The sequence below is a fragment of the Gossypium arboreum genome, chromosome 13 (assembly GCF_025698485.1).
Source record: "Gossypium arboreum isolate Shixiya-1 chromosome 13, ASM2569848v2, whole genome shotgun sequence".
In the NCBI taxonomy this organism is placed as follows: domain Eukaryota; kingdom Viridiplantae; phylum Streptophyta; class Magnoliopsida; order Malvales; family Malvaceae; genus Gossypium; species Gossypium arboreum.
The window spans coordinates 7668969-7696675 of NC_069082.1; the positions used below are offsets into that span (position 1 = coordinate 7668969).

Here is a 27707-nt window from a genome sequence, read left to right on the forward strand (position 1 = left end):
TAGCTGAAAAATCTCCCCCACTCTTTCCCTGTGCAGATCTGTTTGTATTTGAATCACTTCGTCTTCTTCTTCATTTATCATCAGTTGAGTTAATTCATTTTCCATTTATGCAGATTTCCACCTTGGCTATCTTTCTTCAAATTGTAGGAGACAAATGTGCAGGATGCGCCGACTTTAAATAGTAGAAGACAAAAAATAGCAGAAAAATCTAGAACTCTTGCCAAAGACGGTAGACAATAGCGTGCTAGGGTAGCAGACTCTTTCATAGCCTTTTGCAAAATAATTTAAGTTAATTCATCCGAGGGTAAAAAATCCCAAAATATTTTTCCAATAATTCAAATGAAAAATTTTGAATATTTAAGTGATTTTGTAACTTTTTTGAAGTCGAGTTTAGACCTATTCATAGGTCGGACTACTTATCCAGGCTCAAATGCTTGGTTTGGGTAAAAAAATTAGACTCGAAAAATAGACTTGGATAAAAAAATTAGACCCATGTAAAATATGGGTCACACTCGGGCTCGAATATTCGAGGCCCGATCTTGACCTGACTCGTCTAGTTTTTAAGTTAATGATACTTTATATTATGTTATCTTTATAAATTATGTAATTTATAACACATTAAAAAATAAATCTATACTAAATATATAATTCTACTTTAATCTAAACATTAGAAAAATATTAAGATGATTATATAAAATTTTAATAAAAATAAATTTATTAAATATTAAATTAAAATAATATAAATATTTTTAAAAATTTAAAATAATATGAGGAAGTCTAAAATGAGTTTGAGTTAATTTTTCAAATATAGGTTGGTTTGGACAAAATTTTAGACACATTTCATGTTAAGCCGAGCTTGAACAAATATAAAATAGATTAATATTATGCTTAAAACCGACCTAAACTCAATCTAACTTAGCCCATGAGTATCTCTAATTGAGTAAGCAAAGTGTAAATTTATTAATAATTTAATGAGTTGAAGTGTATTTTACAGAAATTAATATAATATAATATAATACATTGTATAAAATTTGGGGAGAAATTATTTAATACAATTTTAGATTTCGCAAACAGTAGTGTGCATGGGTATAATAAAATATTAAGAAGAAAAACGACATATGTTCATTCAAATTTTTATTACTGCACATGATTCACCTCCACCAAGAATCTACCGTTAGCAGGCTTTTCTTTAACCTCGTCATTTGCGAGCTGAGGCCCCACAAAGAAGCAGTCCAAAACCTAATCCGACGGCGGAGATTTCCTCCTCCTCCTATGATCCATCTTAGGGTTTATTTTAGAGGAAAATAAAGAAACCTTCCAACTTATATTATAACCCTTTGTTTCAGTTGTGTATTGTGGTAGCTGCTACTTCTCCTTGTCCTTCAAAAATCTATCCTTTTTTATTTACCTCAGGCGCCGCCGTATTCTCTAAGCCGGCGGTAAATACCCATTTCTTCCTCCACCCTTCCCTCTCCTCCATTAAAAAAAAAAGCCAAAAAAAAGAGAAAAATATTCACAAAAGACAAGAAAGTTTGCTACTTTAGTAAGGTTTATCGAACGCACTTGGGATTTTAGTTTGTTTCATTTATTATCTTCTCTAGGATTTTTTGATTAATAACAAGAGGAGAGGGAAGAAACAGTAAACCCAAAAAAAAAAAAAACAGCGAAAAAAAAAAGAAATCTGTAAAAAAGGTTTTTTTTTGTGGGTTTTAGCTGTTCTGTTTAGAGAGATGGCGCAGATTCAAGTCCAGGGGCAAAATGGGAGTGTTAACAATGGAGCTGGTGGAGGGAACAACCAGTTTGTACCGACGTCGCTTTATGTTGGGGATCTGGATTCAAGTGTGACGGAAGCTCAGCTTTATGATTACTTTGCCCACGTGGGTCCAGTCCTTACGGTTCGGGTTTGCAAGGACTTGTCAACCCGGAGGTCTCTTGGTTATGGTTATGTCAATTATGGAAATCCACAAGATGGTAACATTTCAGATTTCTAAGTTTTAGTTTGTTTTTTTTCTTGTTTCTTTTGCTTATGGTTTGTTTGCATTTTTTAAATAATGGATTCTTGCTTTGATTAGCATTTGAATGGTGATGTAAATATAAGATTCTTCTAGAAAGATGATTACAGATTAAAGTTTTAGCCTGGCTTTTTCATTTACTTAGTATGAAATGTATGATATTGGTACAGAGCGTAGAATAGTTATGGTATTAAGGTGCCCTGCATATTAAGGATTTTGTATAGATTTTTATACTTAATTTGCTTTTTACTGTATTATGATATCTATCTTACAGTAAACTGTTTCTAGTGCTACATCTGTATTGTCAAGTTGATTTAGGCAGGACATGAAGATGTAGGTTTTGAGTGTGTTCTCTAAAGGTTGTTCTTCACATGCATTTTGATTGATGATCTTCTTCTTAATATGATAACTCTCGATTTTGTTAAAAAGAATATAGCAAACGCATTTTGTCTGAGCTTATCTTGAATTCCCATGTATCAAGCAGCCAGGAAATTTGTGTGATGTAGCCTTGTTTTATACCAAGTGAGCCTTATTCATCAGCCATCTGAACTATAGTCCGTTGAGGGTATAATATGTATTTGGGTTTTATCATTCCTGAATGCAGATTACATGCCTGTTAATTTTGATCTTCCTTGTTAAGATATGGTGCCCTTTTGTGTTATGGAGATTACAACTTATTTGCTTGTTTTTGACTTTGTTCCATGCTAGGATATGAAGTCTATTTAGATGTTGTAATCGATATGGAAGTATTTCTGCCTCTTTATTCATTAATATTAACCTATTTTCTAGCCAAAAAGAACCCTAACGTCATGCAGTAATACATATCGAGCCTTTTTGGGTACCCTGAAATGGGTGGAGAGAATGATAAGAAAGTAAGAAATGTAATGTTAAAAGTATTTGTGATATTGAGAGAAAAGGAGAAAGTTTGTGAAGATAAAACAGCAGAATCCGGGATACTAGCCTAACTGAAAAAGAGCAATACATAATATTTCCTTGCTTAGAAATGCTTATACATTATCTTCTCAGTCTTCCATGTAAATTGTCAATCTAGTTGGTCTCTATCAGCAAGGTAGAGACCAACTCAAGCTGCAATTTTTCATATTAATACACATTATTTGAAAAGAACATTCTTAATATTTTGACTGCCTTGATCCCTAGATAGGAAAAAAATGTTTGCTCTTCATTCTGAATGTCATCTTCTGCTGTTTACGCACAGCTGCAAGGGCATTGGACCTTCTGAACTTCACTCTTCTGAATGGAAAGCCTATCAGGATTATGTATTCTAATCGAGACCCTAGTCTTCGTAAAAGTGGTGCTGGGAATATTTTTATCAAGGTAATGAAAATTTGACAATCATGCGGTTATATCTGCAGATTTGTTTTGTAAGTCTGTGCTTCAGAAATCATATATGGTTTATTTTATGTTTGTTTGCCATGCTTGTTGGATCTGGCAGAATTTAGACAAGGGAATTGACCACAAAGCCTTGCATGATACGTTTTCTGCATTTGGGAACATTCTCTCTTGCAAGGTAGCCACAGACTCCTCTGGTCAGTCAAAAGGTTATGGCTTTGTTCAATTTGACAATGAGGAATCTGCCCAAAAAGCAATAGAGCAGCTGAATGGCATGCTAATGAATGATAAGCAAGTCTATGTGGGCCCCTTTGTTCGCAAGCAGGAAAGAGACAGTTCTATCAGCAACGTTAAATTTAACAATGTCTATGTGAAGAATCTCTCAGAATCCACAAGTGATGACGATTTGAAAACCATTTTTGGCGAATTTGGTCTGATTACTAGTGCTGTGGTGATGAGAGAACCGGATGGGAAATCCAAGGGCTTTGGGTTTGTAAACTTTGAGAACGCAGATGATGCTGCTAGGGCTGTGGAGTCTCTGAATGGAAAGAAATTTGATGATAAGGAGTGGTATGTTGGGAAAGCGCAAAAGAAATCTGAAAGGGAGCTTGATCTGAAACTTCGATTTGAGCAGTCAATGAAAGAGGCAGCAGATAAGTTTCAAGGAGCAAACTTGTATGTTAAGAATTTGGATGACAGCATAAGTGATGAAAAACTTAAAGAGCTATTCTCTCAATATGGTATCATAACGTCATGCAAGGTTTGTTAGCATGTTCTATGGACTAGTAATGTTAGATCGATTCTGTTAATTAGTTGGCTGAACCCTATTATTCTAATGTAACAGGTTATGCGAGATACTAGTGGGATAAGCAAAGGATCAGGGTTTGTTGCATTTTCAACTCCAGAAGAAGCGTCAAGAGCTGTAAGTTGATAATGCTGTCCCTACTCGTGATCTTATTATCAGCTAATAAGTTTTTCTTTGTTCTTTTTGACAGCTTGCAGAGATGAATGGCAAAATGGTTGTCAGCAAACCTCTTTATGTTGCACTAGCTCAAAGGAAGGAAGATAGGAGAGCCAGGTTACAGGTATGTGTTGATATTTGCTTTGAGCCTTGACCAAACTGTAATTGAGAACGGTTTTAAATTTTTTTGTTGTGCTAAAACATGCGCTGCGTCTTTTACAGGCTCAATTTTCTCAAATGCGACCAGTTACAATGTCACCTTCAGTTGCTCCTCGTATGCCAATGTACCCACCTGGTGGTCCAGGTCTTGGGCAGCAAATATTTTATGGTCAAGCACCTCCAGCAATGTTTCCGCAGGTAATTATTTGTTTTGAATTTTATTGCTTGGAGTTGTTAGTCATAGGAGGTATATTTTAACCTACTGGATTAATCAATGAAATAATATTTGTAAAATCTTCTTTAGAAATTTCTGGTTTTGTTTATGAATTTTTCTTTTGGCAGCCTGGATTCGGGTATCAACAGCAGCTCGTCCCTGGTATGAGGCCTGGTGGAGCTCCCATGCCAAATTTCTTTGTACCAATGGTTCAACAAGGCCAACAGGGTCAGCGTCCCGGTGGTAGAAGGGCTGGGGCTGGTCAGCAAAGTCAGCAACCAGTTCCATTAATGCAGCAGCAGGTTGTTTCATCAGTTCTTGCATTTTGTAGTATCTTCAATATATTTGTTCATATCTTGTAAGTTCTTCATCTGATGGTTCATTTAAATGTCAGATGCTACCGCGAGGGCGGGTCTATCGCTATCCACCAGGGCGTGGTCTACCTGATGTTTCAATGCCTAACATTGCTGGAGGCATGCTTTCTGTTCCATATGATATGGGTGGCATGCCAATGCGTGATGCATCAATTTCTCAGCCAATTCCGATAGGAGCCTTGGCCTCAGCCCTAGCAAATGCTACACCAGATCAGCAGAGAACGGTATGCACTGCTTTGCTTTATTTATTATTGTCTACTCTTTTCTGTGCATACTTGTGCTGTCCCAATTTTAGATTATACTTGTCGCACATACAATGCCTTCTAGTCAACTTTCAAGTGTTAATTACAAAAATTTTGTTGAAGAGTATACCCTAATAAGGTACCTCATAATTAGAAAATATAGAGTTCCGTATTGAGATGTGAACTTCTATGTAATTTCCTTCCTGTATGCATTGGTGATACATAAAAAAATATTGCTATGATGTCCTTGTAATGAGTCCTTTCCTAAAAAGATTCACTACAAGTTTCTGAAAATGCTTGAACCATTTTGGGTAACTGAAATTTTTACTTTGGATGAATATGTGTAGATGCTGGGAGAGAATCTTTATCCTCTAGTTGAACAGCTGGAGCCTGATGCAGCAGCTAAAGTTACAGGGATGCTTCTGGAGATGGATCAGACCGAGGTTTTGCATTTGCTCGAGTCACCAGAAGCTCTAAAAGCGAAGGTTGCTGAAGCAATGGAGGTTCTTAGAACTGTGGCTCAGCAGCAACAAACTGGTGGTGCTGCCGCTGATCAACTGGCTTCATTGTCATTAAGTGACAACCTTGTCTCCTGAGTTTTAACTGCCTGCTAGAGTTTTCTTCTTGAACACCATCGTAGCGTGGCCTTTGTTTAGATTGAATCAGTTGCTTCGTTTGAAGCTGGTTATGACTCTATACTTCTACAGAGTGTTTTGGAACTTCAATACCGTCTGACACAAGACTTTCATGCTTTATAATTAATTGCTATGTGATTGAGTTATGCATTTCATGCATCATAAAATATCTTTGGGATCGAATTGATTGTTTCTCTTTTGAGTGAATAATCTTGCAGATGCATTTAGCTTACGGAGATTTACTATGTTTTTAATTGCTTTAGGAAGTAGATTCTCAAGCTGATTCTATCCCCTAGAGAGCTGTATTTTGTTTTGGTTTTGGTTTTGGTTTATTTTTTTAATGGAAAGGGGCCGTGATTTGAAAGGTTGTATTGCATTTTTGCAGGAGATTATATGCATTCTCTAAACGAACGAAACCTATTGGGCATTGGAGCAGACAAAATCATGAGCATTTTATATATAAAAATCAAATAGTAATTCATTATTTATCTTCTAACTTGCTGAAATTTTAAGACAAACCCTAATTGCAAAGTTATTGTGTATTCTATGCACAAAAAGTAAGCGTAAGCCAAATATTGTATTGGCCAATTTCAAACACTACCTAACACGTATACCAGCTTGTCAATAATGGAACGTAGATTCATACAAGCTTTTCGAGCATCAGCATGGTTTTTAATTAACTGCACGCCTTAGTCTCAGCCCCACATCAACCTCTCGGTCATGCTGGATTATTCCAGTGTCCCGCAGATCAGAAATCTGTGTTTCTGAGGAAGACCCTGCCACATTTTGCTTCTCTTCCGAGTTTTCCCCAAAGTTATGAAGTCGACGACCAATAAGATACCGGTCATCTCTGATAGAATTGTGGAGGTTGGTGAACCAGACATGGAATCTCTTTGCACAAAAGCACAAGCAGCTGAAGCAAAGGCAGCCTAGCCATGCGAAGCGGTAGACAGCCGAATTGACCACTAATGGGTAGCCAAGCACCGGAAACACCCCTCGGGCTAATACGTAAGGTACACACAGGGCTGTCAGCAGCTTCATTATGATGGGAAATACAATCTCCCGCAATACCCAAAGGCCCTGCAATCTAGAAAAACCATCTTCTCTTACCCTTTCAAATTTTACTCGCCAGCTTTCATCTACCAATGGCATCATATGATCCAGCATAACCTGTGCATATAAGAAAAACCGATTTCAGACCTTGAGAGAATAATCTAATAACTACAGAAAAACGCAAAAAAAAAAAGTCTATTGCAAAAACCAAAGACAATTGCATCATAACAATTTTTTCAGCTGCACATGAAATGGTGGTCTTACCAGTCTAGTCCAGATCTTAAGGAAAATGAGACCCAATGCCCAATCCTGATAGAGTAGGAAAACTGGGCTCTCATCTACAGGCACCCGCATTGGCACAATCACCAAAAGCTCAAAAAGCAGACCAATAAGTACAGGAATGACAAAAATCTGTACATCACAGCGCCAATAAAGATCTACGAGTTAGATATCTGAGCTGTGAAACAAGTAGAAAACCAGCTAACACCAGATGACATACCCATATTGATAACAGCATGGAACTCTTAACAACAATGGCACTCCACTTGGAAATTTGGCCAAATAGAACTGCCGCCCTCTTTGTTCTAATGTGCTCAATGGAGTATCTAGCCCCAGCAATAGCTGTCCAAATGACATAGCTTCCAATGACGAAAGCATAGAGGTCTATGATTCAGGTGGGAAAAATAATTAGCACTGGAATAAAAAAAGAGGTATTATAACAAGGGGGGAAAAAGTCAAACCACATTACCGTTGCACTTAATGCCATGAGTTATTGGGAGAAGAGGAATGGCATTGAAAAGAGCACGCCCAAGTGATATAGGAACTATTATTAGGGCAGAGTTAAATATAAGCAAAGTCATCCAGGCGACCACCAGCAAGAGAACAATGCGAAGAACGAAGCCATACCTGCTAAAGCATGCATCAATATTATTAGACACTATAAAATGGAGCCAGGTACAAACAAAGCAATTCAATTTTGACTAAATATAGTAAAAGAAGATGAAAAAGAACAAAACAGAAATTATGTTTTGAGTCTATAATAGTTAACAGACATAAATGCTAAACATCAAAATAAATGCTGTTAACCAAAAACATCAAAAACTTCTATGACAACTCTCCATTCAGTATAAGAAAACAACTGAGTTGATGGCAATGCTAATCTTTGCACATCAACAGGCATAGGACACAGTCATTATTCTGCAATTAAATAAAGCAGAATTCATTTGGATGAATCAGATATAAAGAATAATTTGAATACTCATCCCAAAATATGATCAAAGTTCAGGAAATAGTGTTTGAGAAATACATATCGTTCCAATGTGCCCAAACAAAATAAATAGTTAAAATCTCTTGCACCTAACCTATACAAAATCTAACATCAATAATAACTCGTAAGTGCAAATTCAATGACCAAATAATCTTCAAATGTCAATTACTTGTCATGAATTTAGAACATCAAGTAAAGCTGCGTGCAAAAATATCCTAAGCAAAGTTAAATTACTTCCAGACCATAATGTAAATCAGAACCATTTTACAGACTATTCAAAAGCACCATATTACTTACTCTGAATCAGCTCGTTCATCCCCATCAAACTCCTCCACGACATTAGAATTCCCTGATGCAAGGAGCCCTCTATTTGGATCATCATCAGCAGCAAATGCAACCATGGCCTGTTCCTGTCCACCTAGTTGCACAATTTGTGGTCTATCTGGCTGACCTGGTTCTACATTGGCATTTTCCTGGCCACCATTCTCATCAGGTTTGGGAAGTAAAAACTCTGTTAAGCCTAATGCCCAGCCAACTGCAGTAAACCAGTAGCGGAGAAGAGACTTGATTGTTGTCCGCAATTTAAAATGCTCAATGGCAAATGGAATGCATATTTGAAAGAGAAGCATGTCAGCTGGAATCTCAGTAAATGGATCAGATACCCTGCAACAAACAAATCATTTAGTAAGCTAAAAATAAGTATACATAAGTGAATGAATTAAAAAAAGGATGTGCAGCTCTTACGATATATCAAGTGGGAAGATAGATGGTGCCATCTTCATAGCAAACTTGACTGGCAAAAATACCAGCATCACAATCAAACTTCCATAAACTGCAACTGATAACAAGACCCTCCGAGCATGCTTGTTTACAGGATCATCAATTAAATCACGGAAGGGATTGTAGTTCGGATCAGCTGGGTCTCGAAGGAAGTACAGAACACCATTGCGTAAAACCTACTTATAACAAAAATAATATTATCAGACTCATGCTACAATATAACAGCTTATGATAAAAATTGCTATTATGGGATGGAGAAGAGGATTACCCCTCGAAGAAGGCTGACAAAGATGCTTATTTGTAGCATATATACAATTCCTACAACCCAATGAATCAATGAGCTAGCTAAAGGTGAGACTGAGAAGAACTGAACTCTTTGAGACATTGATTTCCCAAACATCCTTATGGTGCATATATCTAGCCACCATCCACACATCAAAGGAAACACCCCAAGCTCAATTACAAGAAGGAAGGCAACTTTAATCATTGTCATCAAATGCCTCATTGCAGCCAAGAACTGCCTGAAGAGGGATGGAATTGTCTCGACAATTGAAGCAATTCCATAGAGCCTCCCCATTGTCAAAGGCTCACCCCTAGTGTACCTAATCAAAGTGGCAATGCCCAGGTAGAAGAAGACTAAAGAGAATATAAATATATATCCAATAGCAAGAGTTGTAACATCGGACAGCCTTGATGCTCCAATAGTTGCTCCTTTCAAGAGATCTGCTGAAAATGGTGCACTTGTGTTGCTTGAAACTTCACCTACTGCACTAGAGTTTGCTTTTAATATTTCTGCAGCCTGACCAAGCATGCTATTGTCTTGGCCTTCAGATGTCAAATTCGTAACTGCAGTTAATGCATTCTTCAATGTGATATTTGCTAAGGAAAGGGTAGTGTCTGTCATTGGCATGACTGCTGACAGAACAGGACCACTTGCAGAAGAGAAAAGCCAAGATACATAATGGAGAATAATGCGGCCAAGAGAAAAGGGCACAAAAATTACAACGCCAAGGAATATCATATTGCTGGCTAGAACCTGCAGGAAAATCATCAAGTGATGAAATCATGCTAATCAGAGGAAAAAGGCTAAAATATTGCAGTTAGTTTATTTTCTGAATATCTACTTATCGCAGATAGTCACAATTTAAAGCTCTAAAATAAGGGAAGGTTTAAAGAAAAAAAAATGCATTGGCATGTCTCTTACAATGGAGCTAATTCTACGCAATCGAGATCCCGAAGTAGTAACATATAAACAAAACAATGAAGTTATAAGATTATAATTGGATCCAGAGTCATGCATAGAATGATAAAACCACACACTGCAATCTAATGTCTATATTTTGGCAGTGGAAATATTTGAAGGAGTGATAAGAAAGTCGAGAATCACACTCTGTAACAAGGAAAATGATTCATGAAGAATTTCCTCCATTAAAAGTATATCAAGTTTGTCATGCAACCAAATGCCAAACTTTGATTTTTTTTTTTTTTTTTATTATCAGACTCCAAATTAGCATCATTAGCCTATGCCGCTAAACACATAAATGCAAGCATACAAATAACCCTTTGTTTTTGAGGCTGATATATCCGTAAGCTAGTCTCGGCACCTAAAGGTTCCCAAGAATATTCGCAACAAACAAGCAAAGCAAGCACTTAAATAACATTAGTGAAAGAACACAGATTAGAAGCTAAGCATGGATAGTAAAATTGATACAACCAAAGAAACTTACAGTGAAAGCATTCTCAACCAAATGAAAAACAGGACCCTGCATGCCAACAAGCTCATCAAAAGGTACATCCTCCGCACCGTCAGCATCATCCAGGCCATCAAACATCTGTTCCACATGAGCTTCAAGACGAGCTGCCTGCATTTCCCAACGAGCAGCCACATTTTCAGCATTCCTTCTGATCAATTGACCAGCTCCACCAACACCTTGTGCTCCACCAGCATCTTCACCATTAGCATCACCGGCAAAATTCCTATTAGCTTGTCCAGCAGGTCGCCTAGCAGCACGAGCACCATTCCTATCCGCTTCATCTTCTCTATCAGCATCTTGTCCTCCAAGCTCTCGTAAATGCCGGAAGTAATCCCTTAAAGAAGTTGCTCCAAGAAAAATAAACACAATGCTAGCAGATAGTAGGAACCCATGCAAACAATCAGTAAGAATGATTGTGGTTGAAATATGGCTTAAGAATAATCTCTGAGCTTCACCAAAACTCCTGACGAATGCCAACCGCCATATCCAAAAGGTAATGAAAGGTATAATTAGGAGCCAAACTGAAAGCACAAAACTAAGACGCAAGAAGAACTGTAGAACATGACAGGCTTTCATCGCCATCCCAACAACAAACTCCTGAAAAGGAAGCCTTGCTGGAGCATTCTCTGCATACACAGGGGAGAAAGAAAACGCATGCTTGCATACCTGCAAGAAAGTCAACTAAGTTAAAGCACTAAAATGCACTGCAAATCTACCACCCAAAGCACATATATTTAAGAAAACAAATTAACAAGAGGGGGGGGGAGACGCATGGAAAATAAGATCTTTTACATTAAGTCTATTTCAAAGAAAAAAAGAGGGAGAGGAGGCTGAAACATAAGCAGAGAAAGAGGGAGAGGCAATAGAGAACTAGCTCAGATATGCCAGTTCATAAATTTGCATACCAAAATAAGAATTGAAGAGAACCATGCCCACAACATTGAAGCAGAAAATACTTTAGAACTGCTAACTGCTTCAAAAGCTATAAACTCCATTCACGTGGCTTCGCAAAATATGGTACAACATAGAAACACTTGTACCTTATGCACAACATTTTAGCATGAAGAACCTAAAGTCTAAGACTACCTCTGATAGCACTAAGTTTGCATCATCATGCATTAGCAACATTAAAAAGAAACCTGAAGCTTGATTGCTCCACAATAATTACTATTGCCGCCTGTATTTATTCAATTATAACTTAAAGAAGTTAGTTGCAGCTAATGACCTCTCCGATCATTCAAAACCCATGAAAATCTTCAGAAAACCATGTTTTCTTCTCAAATCCCACACAACTTCAAATACCACCGAGTTGGAGAACCATAGCACATACAAAACACACAAAAATAAAAGTTGTTTCTTTTCAAATGTTCAAGACTCCAACAATGGAGAGCTCTCAAAATTTGCAACTAGAATGGAAGTCTTTATTATAAAAATTATCAGAAAAAAAGACTTGAAAGAAAAGACCAAAATTGTCTTCATTTATTAATCATCTCTGTTGCTCATTCAATAATCAAAGTTAAATCAGACACCAAATAATGAAATTTAAATTTTTTAAAGAACTAAAACCTTAACTGAAACTAACCTAATTTTTCTAAAAAAATACCTATCATTTTATACCATAATTACAAATAAATAAACACTAACCTCGCATTGGCGAGCATTGCTGTGATTAAGCCACTGAAGAAGGCAATCTTGGTGGACAAATTTGATGCTGCCGCTACATGCGCAGGGGTACCTAAGCGGATTGTCAGCATCTCCCGGGTTCCGGCAGATCCTGCAAACATCTTCCTCTTCTTCCTCCATATCCGGATCATATCTCGAAGCCACCGCCCCCAACGACACCGTTGACGCCGTAGATGACGTCGCTTTTTCATCCTTCTCTGACAACGATGACGATGTTGATGTTGATGACGAAGGCTTTCCGCTGTCTGCTAAAACGTCGTCTGTAGAAGAAACGGGGTTTTCACCGCCCAGGGGATGAGATGGCGGAACCGCGGGGGCGATCTCCATCGTGTTGAGTTGGTTCAGTGAGTTTGCCGGAGAGGAACCGAGTCAAGATGGTATTTTATATTTAGTTATCCTTTTTTTTTCCTCTTTTTGGTTGAGACGAGTTTGGTTTGAAAAAAAAAACACTCCTTCTGATGACGAGTTTGCCCCTCACGCTTTAATGTTCCTTTTTATATTTTCCGGATATGTAGGCTAGTCGGAGGAATGGAATTCTGTATACGCGGAAGATTCTCATTGGCTTCTCTTTCGTTTCTACATTAGATTTTTCTGTTGTAGCTGCCTCACCTTCATTATGTTACATGATACGATATCAAGTCTTTCAATATGCTTTGATTTCTATTTTAGAATTTAGAATATAAACTCAATTTTATGTTACATAATCCTTGAATTATGTTTGATATTTTAAATTAAAATTTTAAAATATTTTAGTTGAAATATCAAAATACTGTGTTAATTAAATTTTCTATCAATCAAGTTATTAGTTTGAGTATTAATAAAAGTATATTAAAAATTTATACTAAAATTGGATTGTATTTTACTTTATGTATTCAAAAAATAGTAAATTAGTCATTATCGTTAAATTATTACGTGTACCTAATAGTAACATTAATAGTAAAAATTTTAAAATATTTTATTTTTATCATTTTAAACAATTTTTATTTAATTTTGGAATTGGAAATGGAAATGGAAGCCGACATGAATAGTTTCTTTTTCTTTTCTTTATTTAAGATTCTCAATATTAAAATTCATATTTAATTTCAATTAATGGAAAATCAAATTCTAAATAAAAGAAAATTTCTCTCAGCCTCCAAATAATCAACCATGGATAGGCTTATCCGAGGGAGAGGTATCATTTATTAATGCAAGAATTATTTTTGATCCTGGAAGAACTAGTCCAGCAGCGGAACCACTTGAAAGTAGCCGTATGGGCACGTTAAGGGGAGGGTCTCGACAGGTTGCAGAGTTCTCTACTCAAATTTCAAAGACACAAATAAACGACTATATGGAGTACTTACATGTTTGGAACGTGGCAGAACATCCTAGTTTAGCCTTTAAGCCCAGATTAAATTGCCCATAATGTTGTTCTTATGGATGAGACCAACACAAGAACTGTTAATAATGAACAACCTGCTATGAATTTAGGGATGATTCTATCAATTGGAGCTGAAGACCAGACTGACTATGATTCCACTTCTAACTCCAAACATAAGCGACAAACTTAGATGAACCAAACATAGGATCCGGAGCAATACACCGTAGGCAAACGTCCTTAGTTGATTGCCATCATGATCCTTCTTTGCAACAGACAATGTTAAATGCACTTGAGGAAGGATCCTCGATTGGTGACTCGATTTTCATTAATACGGAATCAATGCTGAACCAACAACATACTGACGATTTAGCTAAAGTTGCAACAAATCAAATTAAATTTGCATGATGCTGACTTGGTAGGGTTCAAGCAGGCTGCCCCAACTCAGCCTACCATGGAGCCATGATCAGATTAGCATCGAATGCAAGAGAGCCTCTTACATTGCAACACTGCTGCAAACTGGTCCACAACTACAAAGTCAATCTGTGCTTCTTGATGGAAGCCCACGCTACTCCTAAAAAATGCATGCCTCTCACTAATAGATTAGGCTTCCATAACTGAGTTTGTTCCTTGTAACGGGAAGGGAGGGGCTTAGTAGTAATGTGGAAAGCTCGTCTTATGGTTAAAGCAATAATAAAAGAAGCACATATTTTACTGTTGTATATTGTGGATGGATCCTTTTCGCTTTGGTTTTCATGTTTGTATAAACAGCTGTGTGTGCATAAACGTAATCAGGTGTGGGATAGGGTGTATAATATTTATTGTTCAATACCGAATCAAGATGATTGGATAGCTTGGGATGATTTTAATCAAGTATTACATCCAAAAGATAAGCTGTACTTCATATCAGATGCATTACAAAGGGCAGAAAAATTACAAGATTACATTGATAATGTGGCTATTAGAGATCCCACCGATTGGTCAACATTTCACCTGGACCAACAATCAGGATGGCGAGGATGTATTTTAGTAACGACTCGATAAAGTATTCTGCAATGACAATGCTCTTCAAAACTTTCAACGTCCTCGGTTGTTAAACTTGCCAATTATGTTTTCGGATCATGGACCAATGATCTTACATACGGATTACTGATTACCATTTCGATGTAGACCTTATAGGTTTGAATTAACGTGGACAGCCCATCTGTAGTGTAGGGAGATAGTGCGACAAGCTTGGCAAACTAGTTGTAATGGGTCAGCTGATCAATATTCTCTTGCTCGTAAACTCAAGTTTGTTAAGGATAGCCTGTTAGAATGGAATCACACTACATCTGGTAATCTATGGAAAAGACGTACTCAGAAGAATTAGCTATGGCGCAACAACATATTAACTCTCCATCGGATTATTCCAAGGAATCTTGCCTTAAGACAGGAATTAATTACTTAAGCTCACGGAACAAGAACAACTACACTGGTTTCAAAAATCACGAGCAAATTGGATTATCTATGGTGAAAGGGATACAAAATTCTTCCATGCTTGTACTTCAAGACCAAGAACTTATAATGCCATTTTAAGAATTGAATACATGGATGGTGATTGGATTGAGGTTCTGACCAGGATTCAATCTATGGTGTTACAACACTTCACTACTATTTTTTATGAACCCTACAATTGGATTTGTCTCTCATTATAGCACCCTCACAGTCTAGGTGCTAATACCTCGCTTTAAAATTTATGACCATTAGACCTGTATATATCGAAACCTGGGGTCAAGTTATGATACCTCTTGGTTTAGGTCCGATATCTCTGCAGCTGTCGTTCGATACTTTGTGTTGCCCAGAAATGTTTACTGACTTACTATGTTTTGGACTGTACAAGGTTAAGTTTCGATACTTATGTGGGTATTAGAACTTTCGCCTACGGGTTTCAATACCTATGAAGCCATTAGCCTGCTGGCTTCATATGTTTTGATAGCTATAAGATATGTATCGAAACGTGGTTCAAAAAGCTTGCTTTAAAACATTTTAGAAGTTTTTTTTTTAGACTTTTTTTAACACTTATAAAATTTTAAATCTTTCAACTAAATTTTGAATCACTTGAAATAATTTTTCGAAAATTAATATATAGTTTTGCCAATTTGATCAAAAGATTATTTTGTTATATCAGAATATTTGAAATTAAAGCTAACAAAATTATCAAATTAATAGATCGGACAAGCAAATTAAATAACCACATGACTTACTAAATAATTAGAAAAGAGAAAATAATTAATTAATTAAGGATCCATCATTGTTAAAAAATTAAAATAAAGTTTAATTCATAATGAGTTGAGAAAATAACACAAAGATTAAAAATAAATTTACATCAATAAAAAAAGTAGGGTAAACTACATTTTAAGCCACCCAATTATTAGTAAATTTCTTTTTTTGTCACCTAACTATGAAAAGTTACAAAATGGTCATCAAACTATTTAATTGTCTTTTTTGGTCACCAGTTGGCTAATGGTGGATTCTTCTAAAATTGACATAATAGTAATTTTAACCCTTAACATTTATATATTGTGTTAATTTAGTCTTGATTCTAAACAAAATTAACTCTCAACATTTACACAATGTGTAATTTGGTCACTTTTTTTTTTGTAGTTTTACTTTTCTTTGTGATCACATTAAGGGTTAATTTTAAAAGAATGAGAAAATATATTTTCAATCAAATTTAGCTGATAAATTTATTTTTTTAGCTTTTTAGGTGAAAGGATCATAAAAAAAAACCTACAAAAAAGACCAAATTACACAATGTGTAAATGTTGAGGATTAGATTTTTTAGAATCAAAACTAGATTGACATAATGTATAAATATTGAGGGTTAAATTTATTATTATGTCAATTTTAAAAGCTATCACAGTTAGCACTTACCTAACTAATGACCATAAAATGCAAAATTAAATATGTAGGTGACAAAAAAATATTGATAGATAGGTTACTAAAAAAAATAGAGAGAAAATAGTTAAAAAACTTATGCCGAGCTCTCCAAATCTCTTTTTATTCTTATCTTTGCAAGCTTGAAGTTTCCCTTAGCGTGAAAGAGTTTTTCTTTAGCCACTAAGTGATTTCTTATCATTTTTCGTACTTTTTCTTTCTTAAAATTCGTCACCTGTATTTTTAGAGTTTTTATTGTGTCACTCCACCAGACATAGGATATTTTGCGATGGAGTGGACAGTTTGCTGCCAAAATTTTTGAATTGAAGAATATACTCTACCGTGCTAAATTAATTTCAATGGAGCAGAAGATTTCTCTTTACCACTTTTTGCTCTATACTCCAAGTCTTCAATTTGGAGTAAACTCAAACTAATTTTAAAAATAATAAAAATTGAGCAAAATTCAAATAAAAATATAATTAATCTGAAAGCCTATAAAATATAATAAAAAGTTAAATGCTAAAATTAGCTCCTAAATACTATGAAAACTATACCAAAATATCACTAAATATGAGAGTTATAAGTGTGGATCTCATACTACGCAGAAGAGATTGCAACCATATTACTGTCGAAGGTACGTGTGTTCAACCATGTTTTTTAATGTGTGCAAGTCGCTTATATTCTTTTCCTGTATCGAGTGGCATCATTTTAATTGGGTATTAAAATAATTTGGGAGTCGACAACCATGAGAGTCCATTTCCAATAATTAAATAGGTTGGCTGGAACGACAACAAATAAATTTCCTAATCAATGTTCAAAACTTTGAACTCGATACCAATGGGTATCCAGGTACTATCAACTGCACTTCCCTCTTAACATGCATGGCCTAGAGTCTCAGGTGATTTGATAAAACCTTGAGCTCAACATCCTAGAATGTCAAGATGTTTTTTTTAAATGTATTTTGATAAATAATTTTTGTGAATACTAATTTAACAAATAATATTAAAAAAATGTAATATCTCAATAAAAGAGACCAACATGTCAAAATTAGATTGGATCGATTAATTGAACTAAAAAGTCGAGGGCTTGACCAGTTCAACTAATCCCATAAAATCAGATATAGATCAAATTGCTTGTGAACTAATGAAAATAAAAAATTGAGACAAAAAAACGAGTGATTGAATTGGTTTATGATTTTTTATTTTTTAATTAATTATTATCGAATCGATGATCAAATAAGTGGATCTAATTGAACTAAAAATGTAATGACCCTATTTTTATCATTATCAAAAAATTTGATTTTGAGATCAAATTTATTTAACCCGAGCTAGCTGAAAATTTTTAATGGAGTAATTTAGAGTCAAATATGAAATTTAGAAATAAAATTAATTCGTAATGAATTAAATAGAATATTAAAAAATATTATAGGGACTAAGTTGAAAATGATTCAAACTAGTGAAATTGAATTGGGATTTCAATAAAGTCCTTGAAGTGCAATTAAACCATGGGCCAATTCATGTTAGTGGCACTGCCAAAATCTAGTCATTAAAAGCCATTAACATTATTATCCTTTAATCATGACATTAGTTTGATATAAATAGTCTAATTGTTAGATTTTCTTTAATTATTAATATTAGTACTAGTTGTCATTAAACAATATAACAATAATTGGACATGAAACCATGAAGTACTTGATAATGTGAGCTTGCTTATATTATATACATTTTAAAATATTGTAAAATTAAGTTTAAAGTTTAGTGGTTATGTTTAAATTATTAAGGACCTATATATATGTAAGAGGATAAAAATTTGAAAGTTGATAGTGATTAATGATAGGATGAAGTTTCTGTAGTATATTTATGAAGCTGGATTTAATTGAAATAAGGGATTTAATTGAAAAATATGTAAAATGAGTTTAATTTGAATGTACATATATTTTAACTTGAAGATTTAATAATGTTTTTATACTTGTAATTTGAACGAAGTTGAAAATGATGCTGGAATATCATGGGACATGTTAGGATTTTAACCCGATTAAGTAACGAACAAGAAAATAGCAGAATAAATTGAGAAATTGAACACACAAATTTAACGTGAAAAAACCCCTCCAAAGAGGATAAAAAGCCACGGACAAAGATAATTTTACTATAATGGGAAAATAACGAAGAGTACAAAAGATGGAGATAAAAATTAAACCCCGAAAACCCGAAAACAAAGAACCCACAAAACGTAAACACAAAATTCTCTAAATGTGTTATGAGTTCTAATCTCTAATGGGTGTATTTTCTAAGGTTGTAAAAGAGCCTATTTATAGGCTAAATTCATAGATCAAATAATAATAAAATAATCTAAACTAATCAAGATTTGATTGAAACAAGTAAATGAGTTTAACGAAAGACTATTTTTCAAATTTGACTGAAAATAGGAGTCATATTTAACAAATCTCCACCTTGACTCATATTTCCACAACGCCATCTTTGCCAAAGCCCGCCACGAGCCTATCTTGAACTACGCAGGGAATTAACTAAGTCGAATTTGTGCTTAGAAACTGGAAGACTTCTAGCCTTCGACTTGTACACTGCCAAATCAAAACTAACCCGGGTCTGATTTTCACGAACACAGTGCCCTAACTTTTCAAAACCTGTATTTAAAAGAGAACCTCTCTTCAACGAAATAGTCATACCTTTTTCCCTCTTATGACCAAGTTGCCTCCGCTCCAAACAAATTGACTTCAACTCTGTAACGGACGAGGGACGTCAGATTTCACCGGTCACTGTATAACCTTCCAGAATATAAAGACCGCCGGTTCTTTTACCTTTTAACAAAACGAGAGCTCCACGAGATACTTTAATACCGCTCGACTCGATGTTGATTTTGCATCCTTTCAAGTCTAAAATACTTAAGGAGATGAGATTCTTTCGTAAATCAGGTACATATCTGACATCTGAGAGTGTCCTAATCGTCCCATCGTGCATCTTAATTTTAACCGTATCAATACCAATTACCTTACTAGATGAATCGTTTCCCATGCGCACAACTCCACCTTCAATCGAACTGTATTTGGAGAACCATTCTCTATTAGGACACATGTGAAAGAACATCCTGAATCTAGGATCCACTCGGACGTGAGCTTGGTGTTATCACTTGTTGACACTAACAAGAAATCATCCCCATTTTTGTCGGCCAAATTAGCACCAGCTACATCTTCCTCGTTACTCTCAGCAGCTTTTCTATTTCGCAGTTTATAACAATCTGCTTTGACGTGACCTAACTTTTTACAATAGCGACACCTTTTATCTCGTTTCTTTGATGCTACCAAAACGGAAGCTTGCCTATCTATCTTACTATCCAAATGAAACCCATTGTCGAGTTTGTCTCTACTCAACAAATGACCCTTCACATCTTCGAACGAGAGTTTGTCTCTGCCATAAATCAGGGTCTTCCTAAAAGACTTGTATGAAGGGTTAAAGAGCACAATAATAGCATAGCCTGATCTTCATCGTCAATATGAACCTCAACATTCTTTAAATCATTTAAAAGAGTAATGAATTGACTGATGTGATCTCTAAGAAGCTCACCTTCGTTCATGCGAAACGTAAATAGACATTGTTTCAACACTAAACGGTTAGCCAGAGACTTAGTCGCATAAAGAGTTTCTAACCTTTTCCACAAGGCAGATGAGGTCTTCTCCATCAATACCTCCTGCAATACCGTATTCGTGAGGCACAACTGGATTGCAGATAAAGCCTTTTCATCAAGCTCTTCCCATTCTGTTTTATTTAGATTCTCAGACTTTTTCCTGATAACAACCTTTTTCAAGCCTGATTGAACTAGAATTGCCATCATCCAAACTTGCCACAGATTGAAATTTGTCTCACCATCGAACTTTTCAATTTCAAACCTTGTTGTTGCCATCTCTGAACGGGCTAATCTATAAAAATTGAACTAGTTCTGATACCACTTGTTAGGATTTTTAACCCTATTAAGTAACGAATAAGAAAATAGCAGAATAAATTGAGAAATTGAACACACAAATTTAACGTGGAAAAACCCCTCCAAAGAGGATAAAAAACCACGGGCAAAAATAATTTTACTATAATGGCAAAAGAACGAAGAGTACAAAAGATGGAGATAAAAACTAAATCCCGAAAACCCGAAAACAAAGAACCCACAAAACGTAAACACAAAATTCTCTAAATGTGTTATGAGTTCTAATCTCTAATGGGTGTATTTTCTAAGGTTGTAAAAGAGCCTATTTATAGGCTAAATTCATAGATCAAATAATAATAAAATAATCTAAACTAATCAGTGTTTGATTGAAACAAGTAAACAGAGTTAACTGAAAGACTATTTTTCAAATTTGACTAAAAATAGGAGTCATATTTAACAGGACAACATAAAGATGAAAAACGAACAACGTTCGATTTGTGCTCTCTCATAATTGTTCTCAATCTATTCTTCAAATAACTAGTTAATTATAATTGGATGATATTGGTGATGAACATAATCGAGATAAATATACATTTGACTACTTAATTCGGTTGAGCTATGTCGAGTTATATAATACGTATAATTATGATTGTGAATTATGCTAGATAATGCAACACTATACATGGTACAATGAGTTTTAGTAATAAACAATAAAGAATAATGCCCTAAGAACAATATACGAGGATATTTCAGTTTATACCGATGAGTATTGGATGTATATTGCTTCAGATGTATCGATGAGCACTGGGTGCATTTTTATATTGGTGTGATAGTGGATTAATCTGTGTATCCGATATTGAATCTGTGTCCGGTTAATAGGGACGACACTTCGAGTATACCATGTTGCATTATATGAACAAAGATACGTGATGTAATCATGAAAATGGAAAGTAGTTCACTTAATAATCAATATTGATTTTGGAATTTGATTATCATATGAAAAACCATGCAAGTTTATGAGACGGATGCTTTGAGGGCATATCAATATGTATTACATGAGTCATAAGTCGCATTACGATGATTTTGAGCAACAATATTAACTAAACTGTAAAATAGTAATTTACATTATAATTCTAATTGCAATTGAACTAATAGTATACTAATTGATTAATATATATATATATATATATATATATATATATATATTTTAGTTCTTAACATACGAATTTGTTGTTTTCATGCACACGCGACGATTAGGTTTTGGATCAATCAAGGAGAGTCAACATCATCCAAATCTCACAACTTAGCTCAACTAAGCTTTTGTAATGTTTAATTATATTTGTAAGTTGTAACGGCATGTACCTAAGTAATTAAAGGTCCTATAAAATCTTTAAATTTGATTAATACGAGTTGTTGATTAGGGCATATTTTGGTCACTTGGTAATCTTTGATGATGGCATTTAGACAAATAAGTATGAATCTTAATGCTCTTAGACAATGAAATATGTATGCCAATGAGTGATACATTAATCGAGATTTATTAGAAAAAATTGTTGGATATTTGTAACATATGTTTATACTTAAAATTTGGAAATGGTTGTTTCGGCAACGTAATATAACATTATATATTTAAATTCAATAATCGAATCGAATATAATATATTAAAAAAAACCGCAATCAAAACAAATCAACTACTAATTCAATTTTAGAAAAAGTAAAAAAAAATAAAAACAACTCAAAGCTTTATTATTTATTTTAGCTAATAAAAGATCTTACACAAAACATAATCATTATTTTGGCAAACCCCCATGCTTATCAACATTCCTTTAACGGCTAGCGCGTGTCCTCCAAAACCCCTCCTACCTCTTCAGACTAACGACTCCTTTTTAAGTATGTTACTTGAAGTGGACTGAAGTTAGAGATTTTAAAGGTTTTGGCTTTGAATATTGAAGATGAAGAAAAAATATTAAAAGAATTTGTCTTTCATTTGGAGGTGGATTTAATCGAAATTAATTCTGATTATTTTTGTTCATTAATTTAATATTGATTATAATTATAGAAATATCTTGCATGTGTGTATATATATAAAATATATTTTCAGGACAAACTTTCTACTTTAGCTGGACTTTATCCACTGATTTAATCATGCAAAAACCCCTTTTTTTTTCCCTTTAATTTTCTCCCGTTATCATCACTCATCTCTTTATCACTCTCTTTCACCATTCTTCATTGTTTCTTTTCCTTTTTTTTTTCCTCCATTACTTTTGCTGTTAACATTGACTATAACATTGACTATATAAGTAGCTTTGATGGGTTGTCGGTTGATACAGTAGCATCCTATGTCAAAAAAAAAAAAAAAGAACCCAACACAAAACTTTTATTGCTCTTCTGGTTTTTGGGTTTAATGTGGTTTGTAATTTAAGCTACAATCATTACTCTTTCACTTCAATGTCAGTTTCTTTACTTTCTTAATTCTCATTCAATCATGTTCATGCAGTAAATGGTGGTCTGAGACTTTGAGTATCAGTCTATAGCTGTTGTTGTTCAACACTTGATATATTCTCTGCATAGCCATAGGTGAGTGAGAGCCACTAAACTTTTCAACTCCTCTTTCTTCTTCATAGATATATAGTTTTTTTTTCCCTTTTATGGAAGCTTGGGTTTTTGCTTCAAGTAAGATTTGTTCATGATTTTCTAGCACAAGTTTGCAGGTTGATCTGTTAAAGATTGTAAATATAACTCTGTTTTCTTCTTTGGTTGTGAAATAGGAATCCAAGTCATGGACCAGAAAACATGGCTTTGGAGGAAAAAATGTTCTTTGAAGCGAATTGATGAAGAGGTAACCAAAAAACATCGCACACCTTTTTCTTTGTCCATGTTCATGGTATCTTAAACCTTTGTATATTATATATGGCAAATCGACAATGAACCAAGGATCAATGTTTTTTTGTACATAATAGGTACAAATGCCTGATAGTGGACGAGATAGAATTGTGAAAAATCTAAATGAAAAGCTTGCTTCAGTTCTCCTTGACTGTCATGCTAAGGAGGATGTGGTGACAGAAAATGTGCAAATGATACAAGAATCCAATGCAGGTGATTTATCTAGTAACCCTTTGTGTTAATTTCACGTGTCATAATCATTATGTTTATATGAATTTTGACATCTTATTAACTTTGTTTTGTTTATGTAGATTTTGATATGTTTGTGTTGATGTTTTCTTGTAGGTAGGGAGAAGGCAGAAGAAGCTGATGCAACCCTTTTAAAGGAAGGGATTGATGAAGCTTTGAGGCAGGGAAAAATGGCAGATGAAAAGTTAGCTCGCTCGGATGCTGCCATGAAGCCATCGAGTGAGTTCGAGAGAGCAACAAATGAATTACAAGACAAGCTGACAGAGACAAACAGGAGGGTCGAAGAGTTGGTCATTGAGAACTCTCGTCTGAGTAAGGCCCTGGTGGTGAAAGAAAAATTAATCGAAGATCAGCGGAAGCACAAGTCTCGGGCGGATGCGGAATTCAGTGCACTAATGGCTAGATTAGATGTCATTGAAAAGGAGAACGCGTTTCTGAAATATGAGTTTCATGTTGTCGAGAAGGAGCTTGAGATCAGAAACGAAGAGATGGAATACAATCGTAGATTAGCTGATTTAGCTCATAAGCAACATTTGGACAGTGTAAAGAGGATAACCAAGTTGGAAGCTGAATGCCAGAAATTACTTAATGTGGAAGAAGAGAACATGGTTCTTAAGGCAATAATGATCCATTCATCGAACTTAGCACGTTCTCAAACATCATCCAGGCTGACTGAGGTTGAGGTCCCGTCCATGGAGCTGGTAAGGAGTAGTCAAATATCAAGTGAACTGTCTGTAACATCAGGTTTTGATATTGGAAGTATTGATGGAAACAGCTCTTATTGTTCATGGACTAATGGTTTGGTTTCGGAATCTGAAGTGACCGTACAGAGGAGAGTTAAGAATCAGATGCAGCATAAGGCCATTACGGTTCCAGAAATGAGATTAATGGATGATTTTGAAGAGATGGAAAAATTAGCCTTAGTTTCTGGAGATGGATATAATCAAGTGTCTGATCACTGTGGCTTCAGCAACACAAAAGGGATGAACTCAAGAGATCTGGTAGCTGAAGGATCATCTGATTGGCTTCAGGTTGTTTTGCATGCCATCTTCGAGCACAAACGTGTTTCAGACCGAAGTTTAGATGAAATTATCGAGGACATTGAAATCACTTTGTCTGCTCTTAATAAACCAGCATGTTCAATGCATACCATAGAATCTGATACTCCTGATGTCAATGGCTACATTGCCTGGAAATCTCTGAACACATCTCCGACTGCAGGTTCGGTATGCGGTGCCTCTAGTGTTCAGACCTTGACCGGAACAACAAAGAAGCAACACTTTCATTCTAATCTGAGAAAGTCAATCTGTAAAATCATTGAGTTGATTGAAGGAACTGGTCTAACATCTTACAATACCTCAAGCAGTTCCAGAAATCAAAGTCCCAAACAATTAGCAGGTCATGAAGAGTACTTTGTCCGTGTTTTTCAATGCCAAAGTTCTGAATTAGAAACTGTTTTAGAACAGTTTCTTTGTACATGTGATGATCTGTTGAATCAAAGGGCTGATCTTGAAAATTTTGCTGAAGAACTCTCATTTGCTTTAGACTGGATTGTAAACAATTGTGCTACTCCTACGGAAGCTTCAAGTGCAAGGAACGAGATCAAAAGGCATTTTGGTTGCAATATTTGGTATAGCCTGGAAGAAGAAAACAAGAGATTAAAATCTGATTTGAAGAATATGGAAGCCAGGATCGAGTCAGAAACTCGCAAGGGTGAGGCCTTGATGTTACAACTTCGTGAATCAGAAGAAAGCATTGGAAGCTTACAAGCAGAACTTAAGAAGTTAAAAGAATCAAACGATATGATGGAGGATCAGGTTGAAAATCAGAAATCAATAAATGAAGATCTCGAAACCCAAATCACAGTTTCCAAAGCTAAACTGAACGAAACCTTCCAGAAATGTTCATCTTTGGAAGTCGAGTTGGAGTACAAAAATAACTGTTGTGAGGAGCTAGAAGAGGCATGTTTTGAGCTTCAACTCCAGTTAGAGAGGTAAGGTTTTTGTACCCTAGTTTTAATTCCTGTCATGTGATAACTAAAAGAACTTATTCATATAGTTCTGATTTCTGAAACATGAAACACACAGTGTGGCAAAGAAAGAAACACCGAAATATGTCACGAATCAAGAGTGCAAGCAATCTCAAAATGTAAGTCATTCACAGTGCCTCCTATTTTCAATTTACATGCATAAATTTACTACGTTACCACATGAGAGAAGAAATGCAAATGAAGATGGAAACAGATATCAAATACTGATGTTATGGTCTGGTTTTCCAACATACAGGGTTGGGAAATTACTGCCGCTTCAGTCAAGTTAGCAGAGTGCCAAGAAACAATTATGAACATAGGTAAGCAACTAAAGGTGTTGGCCTCACCACATGATGCAGCTCTCCTTCACAGGGTTTTCTCCAACAAGGGTGGTGGTGGTGGTGCTGCCACCACTGTAATAAACAATAGAGGGGTGAACAAACGCTTCTCCTTGCGCGATCGAATGCTGGCTGATGGTGGTGCTAAAGAAGAAGGGCTCCAGTCTCCCAATATCCAAGGAACTTTATGCATCCATGAAGTAGGGAATTCATCCTTTCCACAACCCAATAACTGCAACAACATGCAAGCTTCAGGTTTGCTGTTAAAGGCATCAGAAGCATATCTTGGTTCCAAGAATGAAAGTGGAAATGCTGGAATTTTGGCTTTGGCAATAGTGCCAAGCAAGAAGCAAGGATTTGGTTTCCTAAGGAGGCTGCTTTTTGGAAAGAAGAAAGGTCACAATAAGAAATCTTGTCACCAAAAGACTGAGCAGTGACCGAGAAACGGCGAAGAAGGCTGGGACCAAATTCCCTGGTAACAAGGAGTGGAGACATGGGTTTTTTTTTTAGTTTTCGGGGTTTGTGGTGTTGTGAGTGGTTTCTTGTTTGATTTTTTCCACCTTAATTACCGAGCATGGCGAGATATAAATATATAGCATCCTAAAATATCCAGGAATTTAAATTGCGATCGCGGCCGCGTTTTCAGTCGCGTTGTGTCTATCGCGGTTGCGGACATAACAGATGTTATTGCGGTCACTGCGGGTATTGCGGTCGTGAATTTTTTTTAAATTCGCACAACCTATTGTAAAATATAATAATTTTAATTATAATTATAAAAAGTCACTTTTAATGATTTTTAGAGTGTTTTCTAACACTTATGAACTTTTATTAATATGATATGAGAACACAACTTTTATAACCATTAGTTATTCTTATATTTATTTATGAATTTTCTAAGAATGTTATATTAACTAATAACAAAGTAAAAAGAAGACGAAAATATTAAACATTTATCATATTTAATAAGCTTGAAAGTTTTATAGATAAAATAATTGAAAATTCATACCGAGAGATATTTTTAATATTTCTTGTGACTTTGAAGATAGTGAAGATATAAACATTCTATCTGCAAAAAAGAAAAAAGAAAAGATAAATGTATAGATTCTCATTAATTATTCCTAGTTCCTATCACTTATTCTCACTCTCATTCTACTTTCATATATAGTTTAACATGCTTGGATTCTTAATTATCTTTTCATAAAATATACTCCATTCATTTATCTAAAGATATATTTTAAAAGTTTTAATATCATCAAAATTAAGAATATTAACAAAAGTTTTCTTTAAAAAAAACATACCTTACAAATAATGGTAGTGATACGATTTAGTTTTCACCAATTAGTGGAATGACAAGGAAGATCAGATCCTTCACCTTCACTTTGAGAGCGTTATTGACTTGATTCTCTTGACCTTTGTCCAAAAATATATCCAAAAAAAGTGACATTTTCACCTTTATTTTCATATAATTGATATGGAGGATATATTTGAGGAGGAGGATACATGAGAGGTGGAGGTAGGTGATAC

At 35.2% G+C, this 27707-nt stretch overlaps 3 protein-coding genes across 5 annotated transcripts; 2 read left to right on the forward strand and 1 right to left on the reverse strand.

The window, feature by feature from the left end:
• Window positions 1–1088: 1088 nt before the first annotated feature.
• On the forward strand, window positions 1089–6114 carry LOC108486035 (polyadenylate-binding protein 8). Its single transcript, XM_017789855.2, has 9 exons — window positions 1089–1971; window positions 3229–3347; window positions 3466–4122; window positions 4207–4284; window positions 4358–4447; window positions 4546–4680; window positions 4825–4998; window positions 5091–5294; window positions 5660–6114. The coding sequence occupies exons 1-9, from the start codon at window positions 1731–1733 to the stop codon at window positions 5906–5908; spliced, it is 1947 nt and encodes a 648-aa protein (XP_017645344.1). The 5' UTR covers window positions 1089–1730; the 3' UTR covers window positions 5909–6114.
• Window positions 6115–6398: 284 nt separating this feature from the next.
• On the reverse strand, window positions 6399–13182 carry LOC108486034 (probable E3 ubiquitin ligase SUD1). The gene is made up of 9 exons (XM_017789854.2): window positions 12446–13182; window positions 10775–11467; window positions 9316–10083; window positions 9012–9223; window positions 8565–8930; window positions 7749–7906; window positions 7500–7663; window positions 7265–7411; window positions 6399–7117 (listed from the first exon to the last, which is right to left on the reverse strand). Exons 1-9 carry the CDS (start codon window positions 12809–12811, stop codon window positions 6620–6622), a joined length of 3372 nt encoding a protein of 1123 aa, XP_017645343.1. The 5' UTR covers window positions 12812–13182; the 3' UTR covers window positions 6399–6619.
• A 9431-nt stretch (window positions 13183–22613) lies between these two features.
• LOC108484600 (filament-like plant protein 7) lies at window positions 22614–26976 on the forward strand. Of its 3 annotated transcripts, none has more exons than XM_053024423.1 (7): window positions 22614–22677; window positions 23182–23261; window positions 23453–23523; window positions 23645–23780; window positions 23913–25809; window positions 25904–25964; window positions 26102–26976. In XM_053024423.1, the coding sequence occupies exons 3-7, from the start codon at window positions 23464–23466 to the stop codon at window positions 26618–26620; spliced, it is 2673 nt and encodes an 890-aa protein (XP_052880383.1). In that variant the 5' UTR covers window positions 22614–22677; window positions 23182–23261; window positions 23453–23463; the 3' UTR covers window positions 26621–26976. The 3 variants fall into 3 exon arrangements, with proteins under 3 accessions (XP_052880383.1, XP_017643937.1, XP_017643938.1); XM_017788448.2 differs by lacking the exon at window positions 22614–22677 and adding an exon at window positions 22801–23093 and having other exon boundaries at window positions 23182–23357; XM_017788449.2 differs by lacking the exon at window positions 22614–22677 and adding an exon at window positions 22801–23093.
• The last annotated feature ends 731 nt before the right edge of the window (window positions 26977–27707 follow it).